The 15,117-nt window shown below is 36.5% G+C and overlaps 1 protein-coding gene across 1 annotated transcript in view; it reads right to left on the bottom strand.

Annotated features, from left to right (window-relative positions):
- Positions 1 to 15,117, bottom strand: part of zfpm1 (zinc finger protein, FOG family member 1) — a 225,745-nt gene that overhangs the window by 51,730 nt on the left and 158,898 nt on the right. Inside the window, exon 4 of the mRNA XM_057835896.1 lies at positions 276 to 409. Within this exon, the coding sequence (XP_057691879.1) occupies positions 276 to 409 (134 nt within the window). The remainder of the gene's footprint in view (positions 1 to 275; positions 410 to 15,117) is intronic.

The raw sequence follows: 15,117 nt of genomic DNA, 5'->3' as shown, positions 1-15,117 counted from the left end.
AATATCAGATCAAATATTGAACTGGATTTCAAGTTCCAAGGGCCCAGACACAATTTGGCTTATTTGTAATTTGATTTCTGTTCTCCAGTTGTCAATGCAGTTTTTAAAAAACTAAGTGATTTAAATGATGGATTCCAGCCATCACAGATTGTGCAGCTATTATGTTCACACTATTATCTTAGTTTCACATCAATCAAACAAACATTTTTCCCCCAAAACAGCTCTGATAAACTAATGTTCTTACAATGAAGGACTTTCCTTCTACGAGTACTCACCTTTGATCCCCCATTGTCTGTGCTGCCATCTGACTGGAGGCTCCCAGGGTAGGGTCCCCAAACCGTGTCCGTATGGAGGTCTCTGCGAGCGATGACCTTTCTGCTGGTGCCTTCTTTACTGAATTCCAGCTCCTCTGCAATAAGATTAGAAGAACAGCGTTACAGTAAACCCTCGCTACTTCGTGCTTCAAACCTCACACCTTCAGTCCATCTAAATAAATAAACGAATAAATACAGTATTCTATTTAAAAATGTTAAGATATATGCATGGATACATGTACAAATCATTGTTTTCTTTTACACTTATATCAGAATTATTACATTTACAGTGCTCAAAATCCATCAATACATTTTTAAAATTATACTTTGGGGAAAAAAACATGTCTTATACGTATCTCTTTTCAATGCCGTTAAATCTGAATAAATACACTGAACACCCCCCCAAAAAAATTATTGTAAATAAGCCCCGCCTCTACTTCGCAGATTTTTTAATTTACGCGGTGTTTAGCGGTCTCCATTAACCACGATAAACGAGGGATCACTGTATATTAAGAACCACTCAGTAAAGAAGAATAGACTACATGTTAAAAAATACACTACAGTCACACTTTATAACATTTTGTTTAATTAGTCTTGCATTTTACATTCATGTCTTGTTGCTATGTCGAACACAGCTTTGGATAGTCAAAACGTTTTAGGATGATTTTATGATTATATTTTTTGTGAGAGAATGACTGAATGTCTCATCTGAAAGTTGTCAAATTACTGGAAACATCATCAACACGCTGACTTGGAAACGTGTGATGGAAAACAAATACAGCATTGAACTTGAACTTGACCTGAACCCGAGCAACAGTAACATCAGCGGCTCACCGACCATACAGCCTGTGGCTCATCAGCAGAGGGCGTGTGATATGAGCGGAGTAGTTCCAGTTCTGTCTCAGTTCAGAAGCTGCTTTTTGTGTATTTCCTCTATGCGATAACTGTAAAAGGATGGCAGTGACAGCTGTGGTCAGAGCCTTGTGCATCCCAGACTGATAGTGGCCTGTGGGAGTGGCCTGTAGCTTTGAGAACTTCCAACATCTGTGAACAAGAGTGATCAACACTGTTGACTTCTGCAGAGCTACTGACTAACTGGTCTCGATATCCACTACCGAGCCTGAGGATCTCTCATTATTGTCATTCACCACAGTCTAAAGAAAAGAGATCCAAAATCACCCTCACCTCCTCTTCTTATTCCTCCTTTTCATCCATGGTTCAGGAGACTGTTTCAGGGGGTCGGTCTAAAGTGTTGGGACTGATAAGAGTGTTTGTCTAACACTCTCCATGTCAAAACACTCATCTATCTTCTCTGTATCTATCCCCACCAGAGAACAACGGACAGACGCTGATAAAATGTCTTTCCCACAGTTGGTGGGGGGTGGAGGTAGAGGTGTTGGTGTAAGGGAGGGGGGCAGATTTATGAGGCGGTGAAGGAGCATGGTTTAAGAAGTTTTTTTTGTAATGCACCAAATGTGATGCTAATTACACTACGTGGTAGTTAAGCGGGTTGTTGTATGTGAGAAATGATTAATTCCTCTTCGAATGACATTAAAGCTATTGCCTTGAAGTACATGTGTACATGAATTATGAAAATGAACAGCCTGAAAACTTGTAACTCTCTTCTTTTATGTGCCCCATCACTCAATGGACCAGTCATGGTCGGACCTACTTTTCGTTGTCACCCTGCTGTGCGTGATAACAAGACACCTTTTTGCACAGATTTAGCTGTCAGTTTAGTTACTGTCTTTATGACATAGGATAAAGATTGTGCTCCAAATCTGTGTAAAATGAGCATCAAATGTCCATCCTAGGACAAGAGTTAGCCCCCTAAATGACTCCTCAGTCAAGCTAACCTGCTGGCTTCAGTGTCTAAAGCCCAATGCCTATCCAGTCTCTTTCTCTAATATTCCTATGGACTGTCCCTTTGGCTCTCCTTATAACAACACTCCACCAGTGTCCAACATATGTTTATGCAATTGATCAATTGCCATGACATGGGAGTCTTATCCATCTGACCAGCTACTGTACATTGACTTTTTGTGAAATTGTGGAATGATTTGACCTCAGTGAGCCAACACACATGAATGTCTAAGCAGGTTTGTCAGTTATTAAGGCTAACTAAATACAGTAAGAATGTTGCTCACATTGCTTCAAGCGATAGGGATGTCCCTATCACATATTTTTGCATCCGAGTCACCTCATTTTGAAAATCTGCCGATACAGAGTCCCGATCCGATACCGAAAAAAAAGTTTATAAATTTTTTTTTTTTTTTTTTTTTTTTTTTTTTTTTTTTATTTGAACAAAAGTTCCAGACATGTTACAGTACTGTACTTTTTACAGAACTTCCTTTTCCACTTTTTCCGGCAATATTGCAGAGTATAAAATTGTATATATTTGTATCTTTTGGCAATGTCATTGTATTTCTGGATTATTTTGTTACTTTTAAGCCATTGAAAAGTAAAATATGTCTATCTATCTATCTATCTATCTATCTATCTATCTATCTATCTATCTATCTATCTATCTATCTATCTATCTATCTATCTATCTATCTATCTATCTATCTATCTATCTATCTATCTATCTATCTATCTATCTATCTATCTATCTATCTATCTATCTATCTATCTATCTATCTATCTATCTATCTATCTATCTATCTATCTATCTATCTATATACATATATATATGTATTTATATATATATATATATGTATGTATGTATGTTTGTATGTATATATGTATGTATGTATATACGTTAGGGCTGTCAAACGATTAAAATCTTTAATGGAGTAAATCACTGCTTAAAAATTAATTAAGCGTAATTAATCGCAATTCAAACCATCTATAAAACATGCCATATTTTTCTGTAAATTATTGTTGGAATGGAAAGATAAGACACAAGACGAATATATGCATTCAACATACTGTACATACAGTGGGGAGAACAAGTATTTGATACGCTGCCAATGGGTTTTCCCATTGACTGTGTATCAAATACTTGTTCTCCCCACTGTAAGTACTGTATTTGTTTACTATAGCAATAAATCAACAAGATGGCATTAACATTAACATCCTGTTAAAGCGATCCATGGATAGAAAGACTTGCAGTTCTTAAAAGATAAATATTAGTACAAGTTATAGAAATTTTATATTAAACCCCCTCTTAATGTTTTTGTTTTAATAAAATTTGTAAAATTTTCAATAAATAAATAAACTAGTAGCTCACCATTGTTGATGTCAATAATTACACAATGCTCATGGTGCTGAAACCCATAAAATCAGTCGCACCCAAGCGCCAGCAGAGTGCGACAAAACACCAAAAAAAGACAAGTAACAAGTGGACATGACACTGTGCTGTCATTTTAATCTGTTTGAGCGGGGCATGTGCGTTAATTGCGTCAAATATTTTAACGTGATTAATTTAAAAAATTAATTACCGCCCATTAACGCGATAATTTTGACAGCCCTAATATCTATCCTTCCATCCATCTATTATATATTACGCCTGAAAGATATTGGAAAAAAATTAACATTGCGATATACAGTGTATCACAAAAGTGAGTGCACCCCTCGCATTTCTGCAGATATCTTACTATATCTTTTCATGGGACAACACTGACAAAATCACACTTTGAGGAAATGAAAAGTAGTCTGTGTGCAGCTTATATAATAGACTTAATTTATTTTCCCCTCAAAATAACTCAAAATGTAGCCATTAATATCTAAACCCCTGGCAACAAAAGTGAGTACACCCCTTTTAAAAAACATACATCCCTAAATATCTAAATTGAGTACTGCTTGTCATTTTCCCTCCAAAATGTCATGTGACTCGTTACAGGAGAGCTGTCAGCATTGCTGCAGAGAATGATGAGGTGGGGGGTCAGCCCGTTAGTGCTCAGACCATACGCCACACTCTACATCACAATTGGTGAGCATGGTTGTCACCCCAGGACGAAGCCTCTTCTGAAGACAGTACACAAGAAAGCCCGCCCGTCTCATCAGACCATAGGACATGGTTCCAGTAATCCATGTGCTTTGTTGACATGTCTTCAGCAAACTGTTTGCGGGCTTTCTTTTGTACTGTCTTCAGAAGACAAAGAGCTGCAGTTGGTGTTCAATTGGATCTCCGACAACAAAATGGTTCTGAACATATCAAAAACTAAGAGCATTATTTTTGGGACAAAACATTCATTAAGATCCAAACCTCAGTTAAACCTTGTACTAAACAATATGGTTGTAGAGCAGGTACAAGAAACCAAGCTCCTAGGGATAACTTTAGACTGCAATTTATTATGTTCAGCACACATTGATTTGTTAGTGCAAAAGAAGGGTAGGAATATATCTGTAGTAAAAAAATGTTCACCCTTTTTAACACCTCAGTTGACTAAACAGGTCTTGCAGACCCTTGTATTGTCACACCTGGACTACTGTTCAGTGGTCTGATCAGGTACAACAAAGATGAACCTACAGAGGCTCCAATGGGTACAAAACAGAGCAGCCAGGCTTGCTCTTAAATGCAGCCAGAGAGCCAACATGCATGACAAACTCTCCTGACTTAAAGCTGATTCAAGCCTGCGAGTACTGCTTCTCTCTTTTCCGAAAAACATTATGGCATTGAGAAAACCAGACAGTTCGTTTAAGCATTACACTCTGAGCTCAACTCTGCACTCATACCACCAGACATGCTACTAGCAGTAACTATACTATACCTATAATGAAAACTAACTCAAAACAACGTACAGTATTATGTAGAGCTATGATTGAATGGAATGCCCTCCCAGACCAAATTTTAAAAACTCAAAATAAAGCTAATTTCAAAAAACAAATAAAGCAGTACTTTAGGGTCAACTGTATTTGATCAATGATGTAAATTGTACTGTAATCCTCTTTTTTTGCTGTCTACTTATATATTACCTTTTATATTGTCTATTTACCTCCTTACTCTTTTTGTCTTTATATTAGTTTGATGAATTATGTTTGTTTTAGTGTGTAAATTTTCGAGATAAGAATTTCTTCTTTCTTTTATATACAGTATAGCCTATGCTGATTAGCATGTTGATGTCTTGTCTGTTTTATGTTTCGTGTGGACCCCAGGAAGCGTAACGGATGAGTTCATCAGCTAATGGGGATCCTAATAAAATACAAATACAAAAAAATACAGAAAGGCACCAATGAAAACAATTAATAAAATCATTAGATAAATTGGGTGGGGGTGTGGGGGGTGTGGGGATCCCAAACTGATGATAACCTAAATTGCCTTTAGCTGAAAGCATAATGGCTTCTGATTAGTGTAAAGATGACCAAGGAAAGTTGTCAAATAAAAGGATAAATGTCATAACACTTAAATAATCTGGTGAATCACACAACTGAAGCATTAAACTTTTTAATCACCCCCGGAAAAAAAAGACAAGTTTTATTAATTCTGGCCATGTCTATAAAACAAAAATAACTACAAATTCCTTTTCTGACCTCTGTGACCTTAAACCTTTGACTTCAATAAGCCTACCCCAAAAGTCAATCACCGCTTCCATTTCACATAACAAAAATATCCAGCAAGTTTGATAATAATCATTTATTCTTTCTTGAGTTATCTTTAACACAAACATATAGACAAACAAACAGACCAACTGAAATACGGAACCGAATGCATAACCACCGCTTTAACTTCCTGGGGATGGTAATACATGTAAACACGATCAATGATGGTAATCTGGCAACGGACATCAGTTTAACTTTATTATCTATTATTTATTTTCTTAAATCAATGGTTAACATCTCTTTGTATTTAAATGTTAAGTCATTACTTGTAAGTTTTAATAAGGTTTTTAATCAGTAGGAAAAAAATCCTTAGCATTATGTCAGAAGGAAAACAGTTTTGAAATAAACCACTTGTTTTTACTCTTTGAACATTTGTCATCTGACAGTTGAGAAATGATGCAATATCATAACATAGTGATAGACAAAAGAGAAAATGCATAAAAAATATCCAGTGGTACCTCTACAAACGAATTTAATTAGTTCCAGGACCAGGATTCTAAGTCAAAAGTTTAGGAGTTTAGGTTGTGTCTAGAGCTAGGCTGTGCTCCATCTTGCTTGTTTGGAAACACGGTAAGATGTTTTTATTATTTATTTGTTTATTTATTTATTTTATTTGTTTTCTTGGCAAATAATAGGTAATGCTGCTTTAGCCTTAAAAGGCCTGTGCTGAGTGATTGTCAAATGCTAAATGTAACTCCCAGTGTTAGCGTAGCATTAGCTTCACAATGGTGAGCATCCTCTTAAAACACTGGCCTGTCGAAAGCAGAGCCACTTGGCTCTTCTGGTCAGTAAATGTAGAAGAGAGTCAGTTGGCAAAATGGCATTTAGCTAATAGACCACTTCAGCTGTTTTGTTTGTTAGATGAGCAATTACTGGGAAATACTGATGGCTCGCTACTTCTGGCTAGACTTTAAGAAAAGCAAAAATATATCCTAGACTTCCCCTGTTAAACGCTAGGACATTTTTATTTTAAATACAGTTCGTTGTTTCCAGGTGGCTATGATTGAAAATGATGTACTGCTTTTCCTGCTGAGTGTGTACTGTATTCTCATCACCAAGTTGGTGTTGTCCTTGTAGACACTACATTTGTAATTATCTTTCTATGTTTATTCGAAATTGTTGGAAACCTTCATTTATTTTCGAACTTTAAAGGCAAAAACATTATGAGTCACTGTCGACAAAAACTAGACGAAATTTGTATGAGATTTCGTCAGCTAAAACAAGACAAAGATGAACACATATTGAAATGACCAAAATATGATTAAGACTAATAAGTATTTACTTCCAAAAGACTAAGATTAAAACAAAAATTAAGAGGGCTGCCAAAAACAACAGTTCACTGATGTGCACACCACAGTCATATTTTTGTATCATTTCCATCTTAATTTCAATGGGAAGTGTGACCTTTTCCCGTTTTTTTTTTTTCACCACCTGCACTAACCCTCTTGGGACCCATGTTGATTTCTCTCACAAGAAAATCTTGCGGGAAAACAATGAAATTGTGACACTGTCGTAAATCCTCGTTTTTCGAGCATGTCGTCATATGTTGAGTCAAATTTTATGTCGGATGTCGAAAGGATCGTATGTTGATGTACCGTTGTAAATGAATACATCTAAAAAAGGGGGTTGTTCAGCAACCTGGCAATAACCAAATGTTAGTTATCGGTCAAATTTAATTATCTCATGGACCAATAAATGATGCCTCATCATGTGCGTTTTTCCATTTTTGTCTATTTCCAAAATTCTAAAAATACTGGTACAAATACTGCATGCATTCTACGCTAACTCCCCGTTACTTTAAAAATCTAAATTTTGTATTAAACGCAGAGAATTCCAAAGCGAAAACACAACAAATTCTATACCTTTGCCAGTCAAAATTTGCTCGTAACTACATCCTTTGGCGCCAACAAGACTGCTTTCTAGCAAATTAATTCTTCATATACAGGGTGTCCCAAAAAAATGTATATATCTTTTTGCAGCTAATAACTTGACATTTTTCTGCATTTTCATACTTCCAGTAGCATTTGAGAATGAATTTTCTTTCTTCAAAGTTTAGTCTGGCTATTGCCATCACTAATTCAATGGGTTTAATTGACAAAAAAACATAGACAATATAAATAGTGTATAAAAGTGCAAATGATGGAACCAAGTAGGTTAATTAAAGCAACATAATCAAATGCAGATTATGTCTCTGTCAAGGAGGTCTGCCTAACAAAAACACTGTTTTCGGATAGCTTGAATATCTCCACTAATGACTACTTCTTGGTAATCCCAACAGGTTTGCAGTGCTCACTATAAGGCTTTTAACAATCTTAATCCCTTTTAATTACCCCCCTTGCTCACCATAGACCTGAGTAATAACCTGACGGTCCTTATCAATATGATTGCATGCTGCAATCCTCACTGCAGTGTATAATACTAACCCCATAAACGGTACGCAAACTGTGTGTTCGCGCATCTCACGCAATTTTACTGTCATTCCTTGATGACCCCCCAAACCGCTCAAAAAAAATACAAGCCAGCATGAGTTTGTTATCAATATAAACCAGCTCTGTACCGTATAACCCACACCACCACACAAACTCACACAGGCAATGTTATCAATATGGACGCTTCAGCAGCCACTGTAGCGCTCAGGTCTGTATGATGAGACAAACACAATAAAACAATCAGTCTGCTATTAATGAAACGGATAATGCAATTGACCGTCATTTTAAGGGGCTGGAAAGGGAGCAGGAGACACAGAGTGTGAAGGTACTGTAATTCAAGAAGAGAGGAGTTGAGCGGAGCTGATCCCAACCGACTTAGTGACAAACAGTCATAAATCAGGTTTTTACAAGACTGATAACTATTCATTCACATGCAGATGCACAACATCACTAAGCGGGATTTGAACCAAGGGCGAAGGTTTGGCCTCAACATTGGTAGGGACGCTATAACAGCATAACCTGCATATACACTTTTTGCTGGGGACGGGACAGTATTAAGACCAAACAGATTGGGTGAACGGGGGTCAGGGCTACATTTTTCACAAATATGCTGATGTGTTGCCTACGTAAAAATGAAAAAAGTTAAAATTGTTATTTTCCAATGAGAAAATGGGAGAAATCCCCCTTTCTTCATATAAACGAAATTTACAGTGGTTGTGGTTGTGTTTGTGTGTGTGTCTTTTTTTGGGGGTGGGTTAAAGAAATATCTGCATAGGCTGCAAATAAAATTATTTTTAAATGAATGATGAAGAAAATAAATGAATACATTTTAATTCATGAATAAAGGCGCAGTTCAATTAACGTTAACGGGAGAAAACACATACAGTACAGGAGGACACTTATCTCTAAGTTGCTTCCTCCTTGAATTTTGCAGGTTAGCAAGTTCACACAGTTTAATGTTATGCTAACTGTGATGCAGGTCGGACTTTCAGTAGCAAAATTAGTGGCGTGTTCCCCACCTTCACGACATTGACGTCTACTTACATTGGCTGCTGCTGCAGCTGGCCGAAAAAAAAAATTCTAATATCCCTCGCCTTTGAAAGGGGTGGAGGAGGCGGCATGTTACATGTATTTCTGTCGGGGTTGTGTGGGTGTGCGTGTTTGTTTGTTTGTTCTAGTCATCAGGCAATCAAACGTGCGTTTGAGGGGGAAAAATGGACCGGCACATTCAGGAAGTGAAAAGGGGTAAATGTAAGTCTCAACATAATGAAAATACAGTAATTCACTTAATAATGGAAGAGTCGATTCTATTTGTACAACATATGGGAAGACATTATAGATTATTATCATTAATAATTATCAATTATAATCATTATATAATTCAAATAAAGTTGCTTAAAAGTTTGTGTGGACAATTTGAGCATCCTAAAAAGTTATGTCCCTACTGTTCCTATGCAAACCTACGCCCTTGATTTGAACCCACGGAGAATGAATGGAAGTCAGGTAAGTGACACCGTATCCCGTATAGGGGTGCGAAACGCTGGGTACCTCACGATAGGATTTGCGAAAGAAGACTCACAATAGCGATGAGCTCACGATATGATTTGCGATACAAAAATTATCGATATAGGTCAAGAAATCGTTCTAGGATATTCTACAACTAGTGAACAGAAAAACAAGCTCTTTTTATCCTTCTGCTGTGAATTGGAATGACTTTATCATTCGTTGATTCGCTGCTGTCCCTCACACTTCAAACGGATTGGATATCTATGGCCAGTGGCAGCCATTGCCAGGCAATGAGCTAGTTTTGGGACATTTCCTGTTGATTTTCAGTTACTGAACAGGAAGTGACTTGAGAATTTCCCCAAATGAATAGAAAGTGACTCAAAATCAAACGGCAGTAACCTTTTAATGCCCTAAAATAAACAGGAAGTGACCTGTAAATGTCCATAAAATTGGAAAGACTGAATGCTCTGGTTTCGGTTCCATTCACGGCACTACTTGTCCAATCCAGTCAAAATGAATTGGACGTCTAGTGCCGTCAATGGCAGATAATGAGCTAACGTAGACATTAATCCAGTGGAAGATTTTGGTAGCATCCTGTTCGTTTCTTGTTATTTTAAACAAGTGCTTCTCAATTATTTTCTGTTACGCCCCCAAACACGAAGACGTTTCGCGTTTCCCCCAACTCTCTGCCACCACTGTAAGTAGTATCACCTCGAAAATCATTTTTATAAGTACACCTCTTCATAACATTGTCCTTTTATATTAAAGGAATAAAGTATACAAATCAACTTAGAATAAAGTATACCTTTATTAAATAGAATTATAATACTAAGGGGCTGTGAGATATTAACAGAACGGTTATGTGGCAAGATAACAAATATTAATAAAGTTAACAAAAAATAAATCACATTAATGACCAATTATCGACAATAGATCGAAAATTACAAACATTTCCGAATGTAACCCGGAAACAGCCGAATGGGGCTGTGACGTCACAACCAGGAAGCAAAAGGTCACCATTAGAAGAACGTCCGTTACGTCCTTCTACGTAGGATTCGTTGCTGCAACTAGAAACAAAATTGTCATCATCATGTCATCGTCAAAATCATCGCCGCCATTCAGTACTTTGTCAGGACCCAAGCTGCACTGAGCCGGGTGTTTCCTGGTTCTGACGTCACGCACACAATATGCCAGATTTCGGGGATCTCGGGCGCCGGTCGTTTTAGCTTGACAATCAATCCAAATTGCTGTCATTTTCTTGGTGTTGCGATGTGTGTAATTACACGAAGTGGCATGATATGAATCCAAAAGGCATGAGTTTATAGATAAATGATGGAATATAAGCATTTCCCCAGGTGTTTTAATACTCTTTAACATTGTTTTGTCCGTAACAGTTAAGGTGCATCAATTTGCCTGAATAAAAAAGTTGCATTCAAACTGTAAAAATACACTCAAGGTACATTTTTTGACCATTTGATACTGAAAAATATAACTTAATAAAATCAATCAATAATAATAAATTCAAATTAAACATCAGTTTCATTGGACAAAGGGACAGTTCTTATTTTTGCTGCAGGCAACATCAGCTCATTTGCTATGGTGCGGGGTTATTTTGCACTGAGCATGCTAACAGTGCATGCTAGTTTACTGCTGTAACATTGACAAAGAGGTACGATTGCTGGCAATATTCGGCACGTTTTCGCTGAAAAACAGTCGAGCGGCTTATCAATGTGATCAGGTTCTAATGTCTTTAAGTGACATCTTTATTGATTTGACTTCGCTGCAAACATTTTTACACACAGTAAACAGACTGCTCTTTACTCGTCTCCTACTGTATTCTTTTCTGTGTGCTCTTATTCTGTTCAAAAATACTGCTTACACCAGGGCCGGCCCAGGCCATTTGGGGGCCCAAAGCAAAATAATTCCAAGGGGACCATATTTTTGGCCAACCATTTCGTCACAGTGTACTGTGAATAGGCTGGGCCGGCCTTGGTTTACACTCTGGAAACGAGAGCGCCATTGCCCCCTACTGAGTGGGTGTGGAAGTACACTTTATTCTCGTATGACAAAAAGCTGTTTCCCCGAGGTCACATGCGCCAACCCCGGCATGGCTCTGCGCACTCCTGGGGGGGCACCCCCCACTATTTTAGAAGTACTGTTTTAAACAGTGACACCTTTTTAAAACGATATATCCATTCTTTGTGGGAGCATATCAACAACCTTTTGGGCTACAAAGTATCATCGCAATATATCCTCTTTTCGATATATTGTCACACTCCTAATCAGGTACAGTAGTAGGAAAGACGCTACTTCGTCACCTAAAGTTTCTGATCAAAGATTATGAAAGGATAATTAATTAAATTTCCATCGAGTACATTATTACAGAAACTGGTGTCTTACAAGTGCAATACGTTGATTGCAGTCAGGTGCTACTTGTTTTAGCAGAAACTTCATCGGTCAAACTGTCGGTACTCGACCAGTTGGAACAAAAACCAGGACCCACAGCGGCCCTTGAGGACCGGCTTGGAGACCCCTGCCCTAAATGAACATATTTCTCAAGGACGTAGGTTTGCATAGGAAGGGTAGAGACATAACACTACCAACTTTTCAGGATGCTCAAATTGTCCCCGCAACTTTTAAGCAACCTTAGTTGCATTATGTAATGAATGCATTTATATATGTCATTTAGATTGTCTTCCCATATATTGTAAGGATAGAATTGACACTATCATTATTAAGTGAATTACTTTTATTATATTAAGACTTAAATTGACCCCTTTTCTCTTGCTGAATGTGCCGGTCCGTTTCTTTTTTTCCCTCAAATACACGTTTGATTGGCTGATGACTTGAACACACACACACAATCACTGCCGCAAAAACAAATTCAACATGCTGCCTCCTCCGCCCCCTTCGAAGACAAATATTAGAAGTTTTGTTTACGCCAGCATCAGCCACCGTAAGTAATGCATAAAATCGTGGAGGTAATGTAAAAATGTTGTGGAGGAGGGGAACACAACATTAATATTGCTACTGAAAGTCCGACTCACATCAGAGTTAGCATAACATTAATCTGTGTGAACTTCCAAAACTCAAGTAGGAAGCTGCTTTGAGAGAAATATCCTACTGTATGTGTTTTCTACTGTTAACACTAATGAAACTGTGAGAAATGTAGTGAACCAAGGTTTACCACCTTCTCCCCAATTTTCATTTTTATTTTATTTATGTCGTCTTAAAGCAGCCCAAAGAAGCTTTCATTTTTTGTTGAATTTGGCTGTGCTTGTGGACAAAAACAGTCATTTTCATTTATTTTTGTTATTACCTGACTAATAAGTTATTTCAGTTATATTTAATTAATTTATTTCTGACAGACAATGGTGAGTGGTCTGAAGACAAATGTTTATTTCTTGCTTCCTGGATAGTTAAGAGATTATTAACAAGTTTGTATTTATTGTGTATGTTGAGATAATTTATGGTCAGATATTGCAATTTATATTTGCTAATAAAATCCAGACGTTTATTCTGTAAGTTTTCAAAATGTTTCTTTAGTAGTTTTTTAAAACAAATGTTTGAATCAAACAGTGTATCACCTGAACCAATGCATATGCATTGCAAAAACACCTCCTTAAAACTAGTTAAATTCCCTTGTTTCAGTGTAAATCAACTAGAAATAAGTGAAATGATCTGCCAGTGCTTCAAGTAAATTTTACTCACTTTGATTTCTTGAAATGAGAAAAATAGCTAGCAGAAAATAAGCTTAACAGAAGCAAAAAGTGAGTATATTTAATCTTAAAAAAAAAAAAAGCTTGTTTGTCTTAATTCAAGAATAGATATTGTTCAAAACATTATTTGAAAGCAAGTTTTTATGGATTTAAGTGAAAAATGACTTTTAGATGTATGGGCTTAATAAGAAGAAATAGTAATATTTACCTAATTTAAAAGGAATAACCTGACGTATTAATCTGTTAACTAGTCTTTAACACTCAATACAAAACGGAGAAAGTTATTCGACTAGATTTAAGAAAAATTATCAGATTAAAACATTTTAAATATGCAGTGTGACAGTTAAGTCAATACAGATTTATTTTACATTGAACATTTAGCATATCAATTAATTAGGTTGATATTCGCTAGAAATATAGCCCTGACCCCGGTTCACCCATCTGTTTAGTCTTATAAATCTCCCGTTCCCAGCAAAAAGTGTACATGCAGTTTATGCTGTTATATCATCCCTACCAATATTGAGACCAAACCTACGCCCTTGATTTCACATCTAAAATCTGTTTCTTTATAAGCAAACTAGAAACATCTAAAATCTGTTTCTTTATAAGCAAACTAGAAACAAAGTTATTCCCATTAGTTTATTTTCTCCATAATTCATAGACTATTAATCAGCAAGCTTTGAGAGTGTCTTCACTGTGAAGTGCAGATGAATAAAAATGCCTTGTGTGTACAGTATAATACACGCAGTCCACCAAAACACATCGTTATTAAATGAGAGCTAAGTAAGTACCAAAATAACAACTTAATGAGTGTCAAAAAAGAGCAAACCCCAGCTGATACTCTCCTCTATTGATTAAAAAGGACTATTGCTGATATCAAATTAGCAGATCACGGCAGCACTATTGATTTTTTAACACAGCGCAACAGAAAATCTTTATCAATGTGATTCTCCGACCCTCCATTAATAGCTTTGGGTTTAACCTATGTTGATTTTCACAGTTCAATCCCTACTAGTCATCCATTTGTCTTTCCTTTTCTTACATTCCTTATCTTATTAAAAATGCAAGAGATAACATAGTGGCTCAGTCCCGAATTGGAGGATATTTCACATCTCAACCTTCAAATTTGAAATAATCCACCTACAAAACACTAAAACATGCAGTTTCTCAGTCTATTTACTTATTTTGTGACCAAGTCAAAAAGAAGGAAAGAAAATAAGAGAAAACAGTCAATGATTTATTTATATATATATATATATATTTTTATAGCAAACCAGTCTGTCGTGCACCCTAAAAGGCCTCTTTTATCTAATCCCACCGCTCCAATTAATGGACTTGAAAATCGGTTAAAATCGTTTAAATTAAAGGAAAATTTAATTTACTGGTATTATTTATTTCATTGCTGTCTCTTGTAACTGATAACATTTGTTTTCATTAACATAATATTTAAAGTATGAATAATTAATCTTGGAATGTGTGTCCCAAAGAAATGCATGGAACCCTGTTACCATATGCGGAGATTAGCCCTCCCAGTGGTTTAAAATGTCATTGCATATAATCGACTTTCCAATATATGAATTAAATTTAAGACTTTGCTGGTAAAAC

The sequence above is a fragment of the Corythoichthys intestinalis genome, chromosome 5, assembly GCF_030265065.1.
Source record: "Corythoichthys intestinalis isolate RoL2023-P3 chromosome 5, ASM3026506v1, whole genome shotgun sequence".
NCBI classification, from domain to species: domain Eukaryota; kingdom Metazoa; phylum Chordata; class Actinopteri; order Syngnathiformes; family Syngnathidae; genus Corythoichthys; species Corythoichthys intestinalis.
Note: the sequence above shows the minus strand (reverse complement) of the source record. Positions and strands in the feature narration are given on the sequence as shown.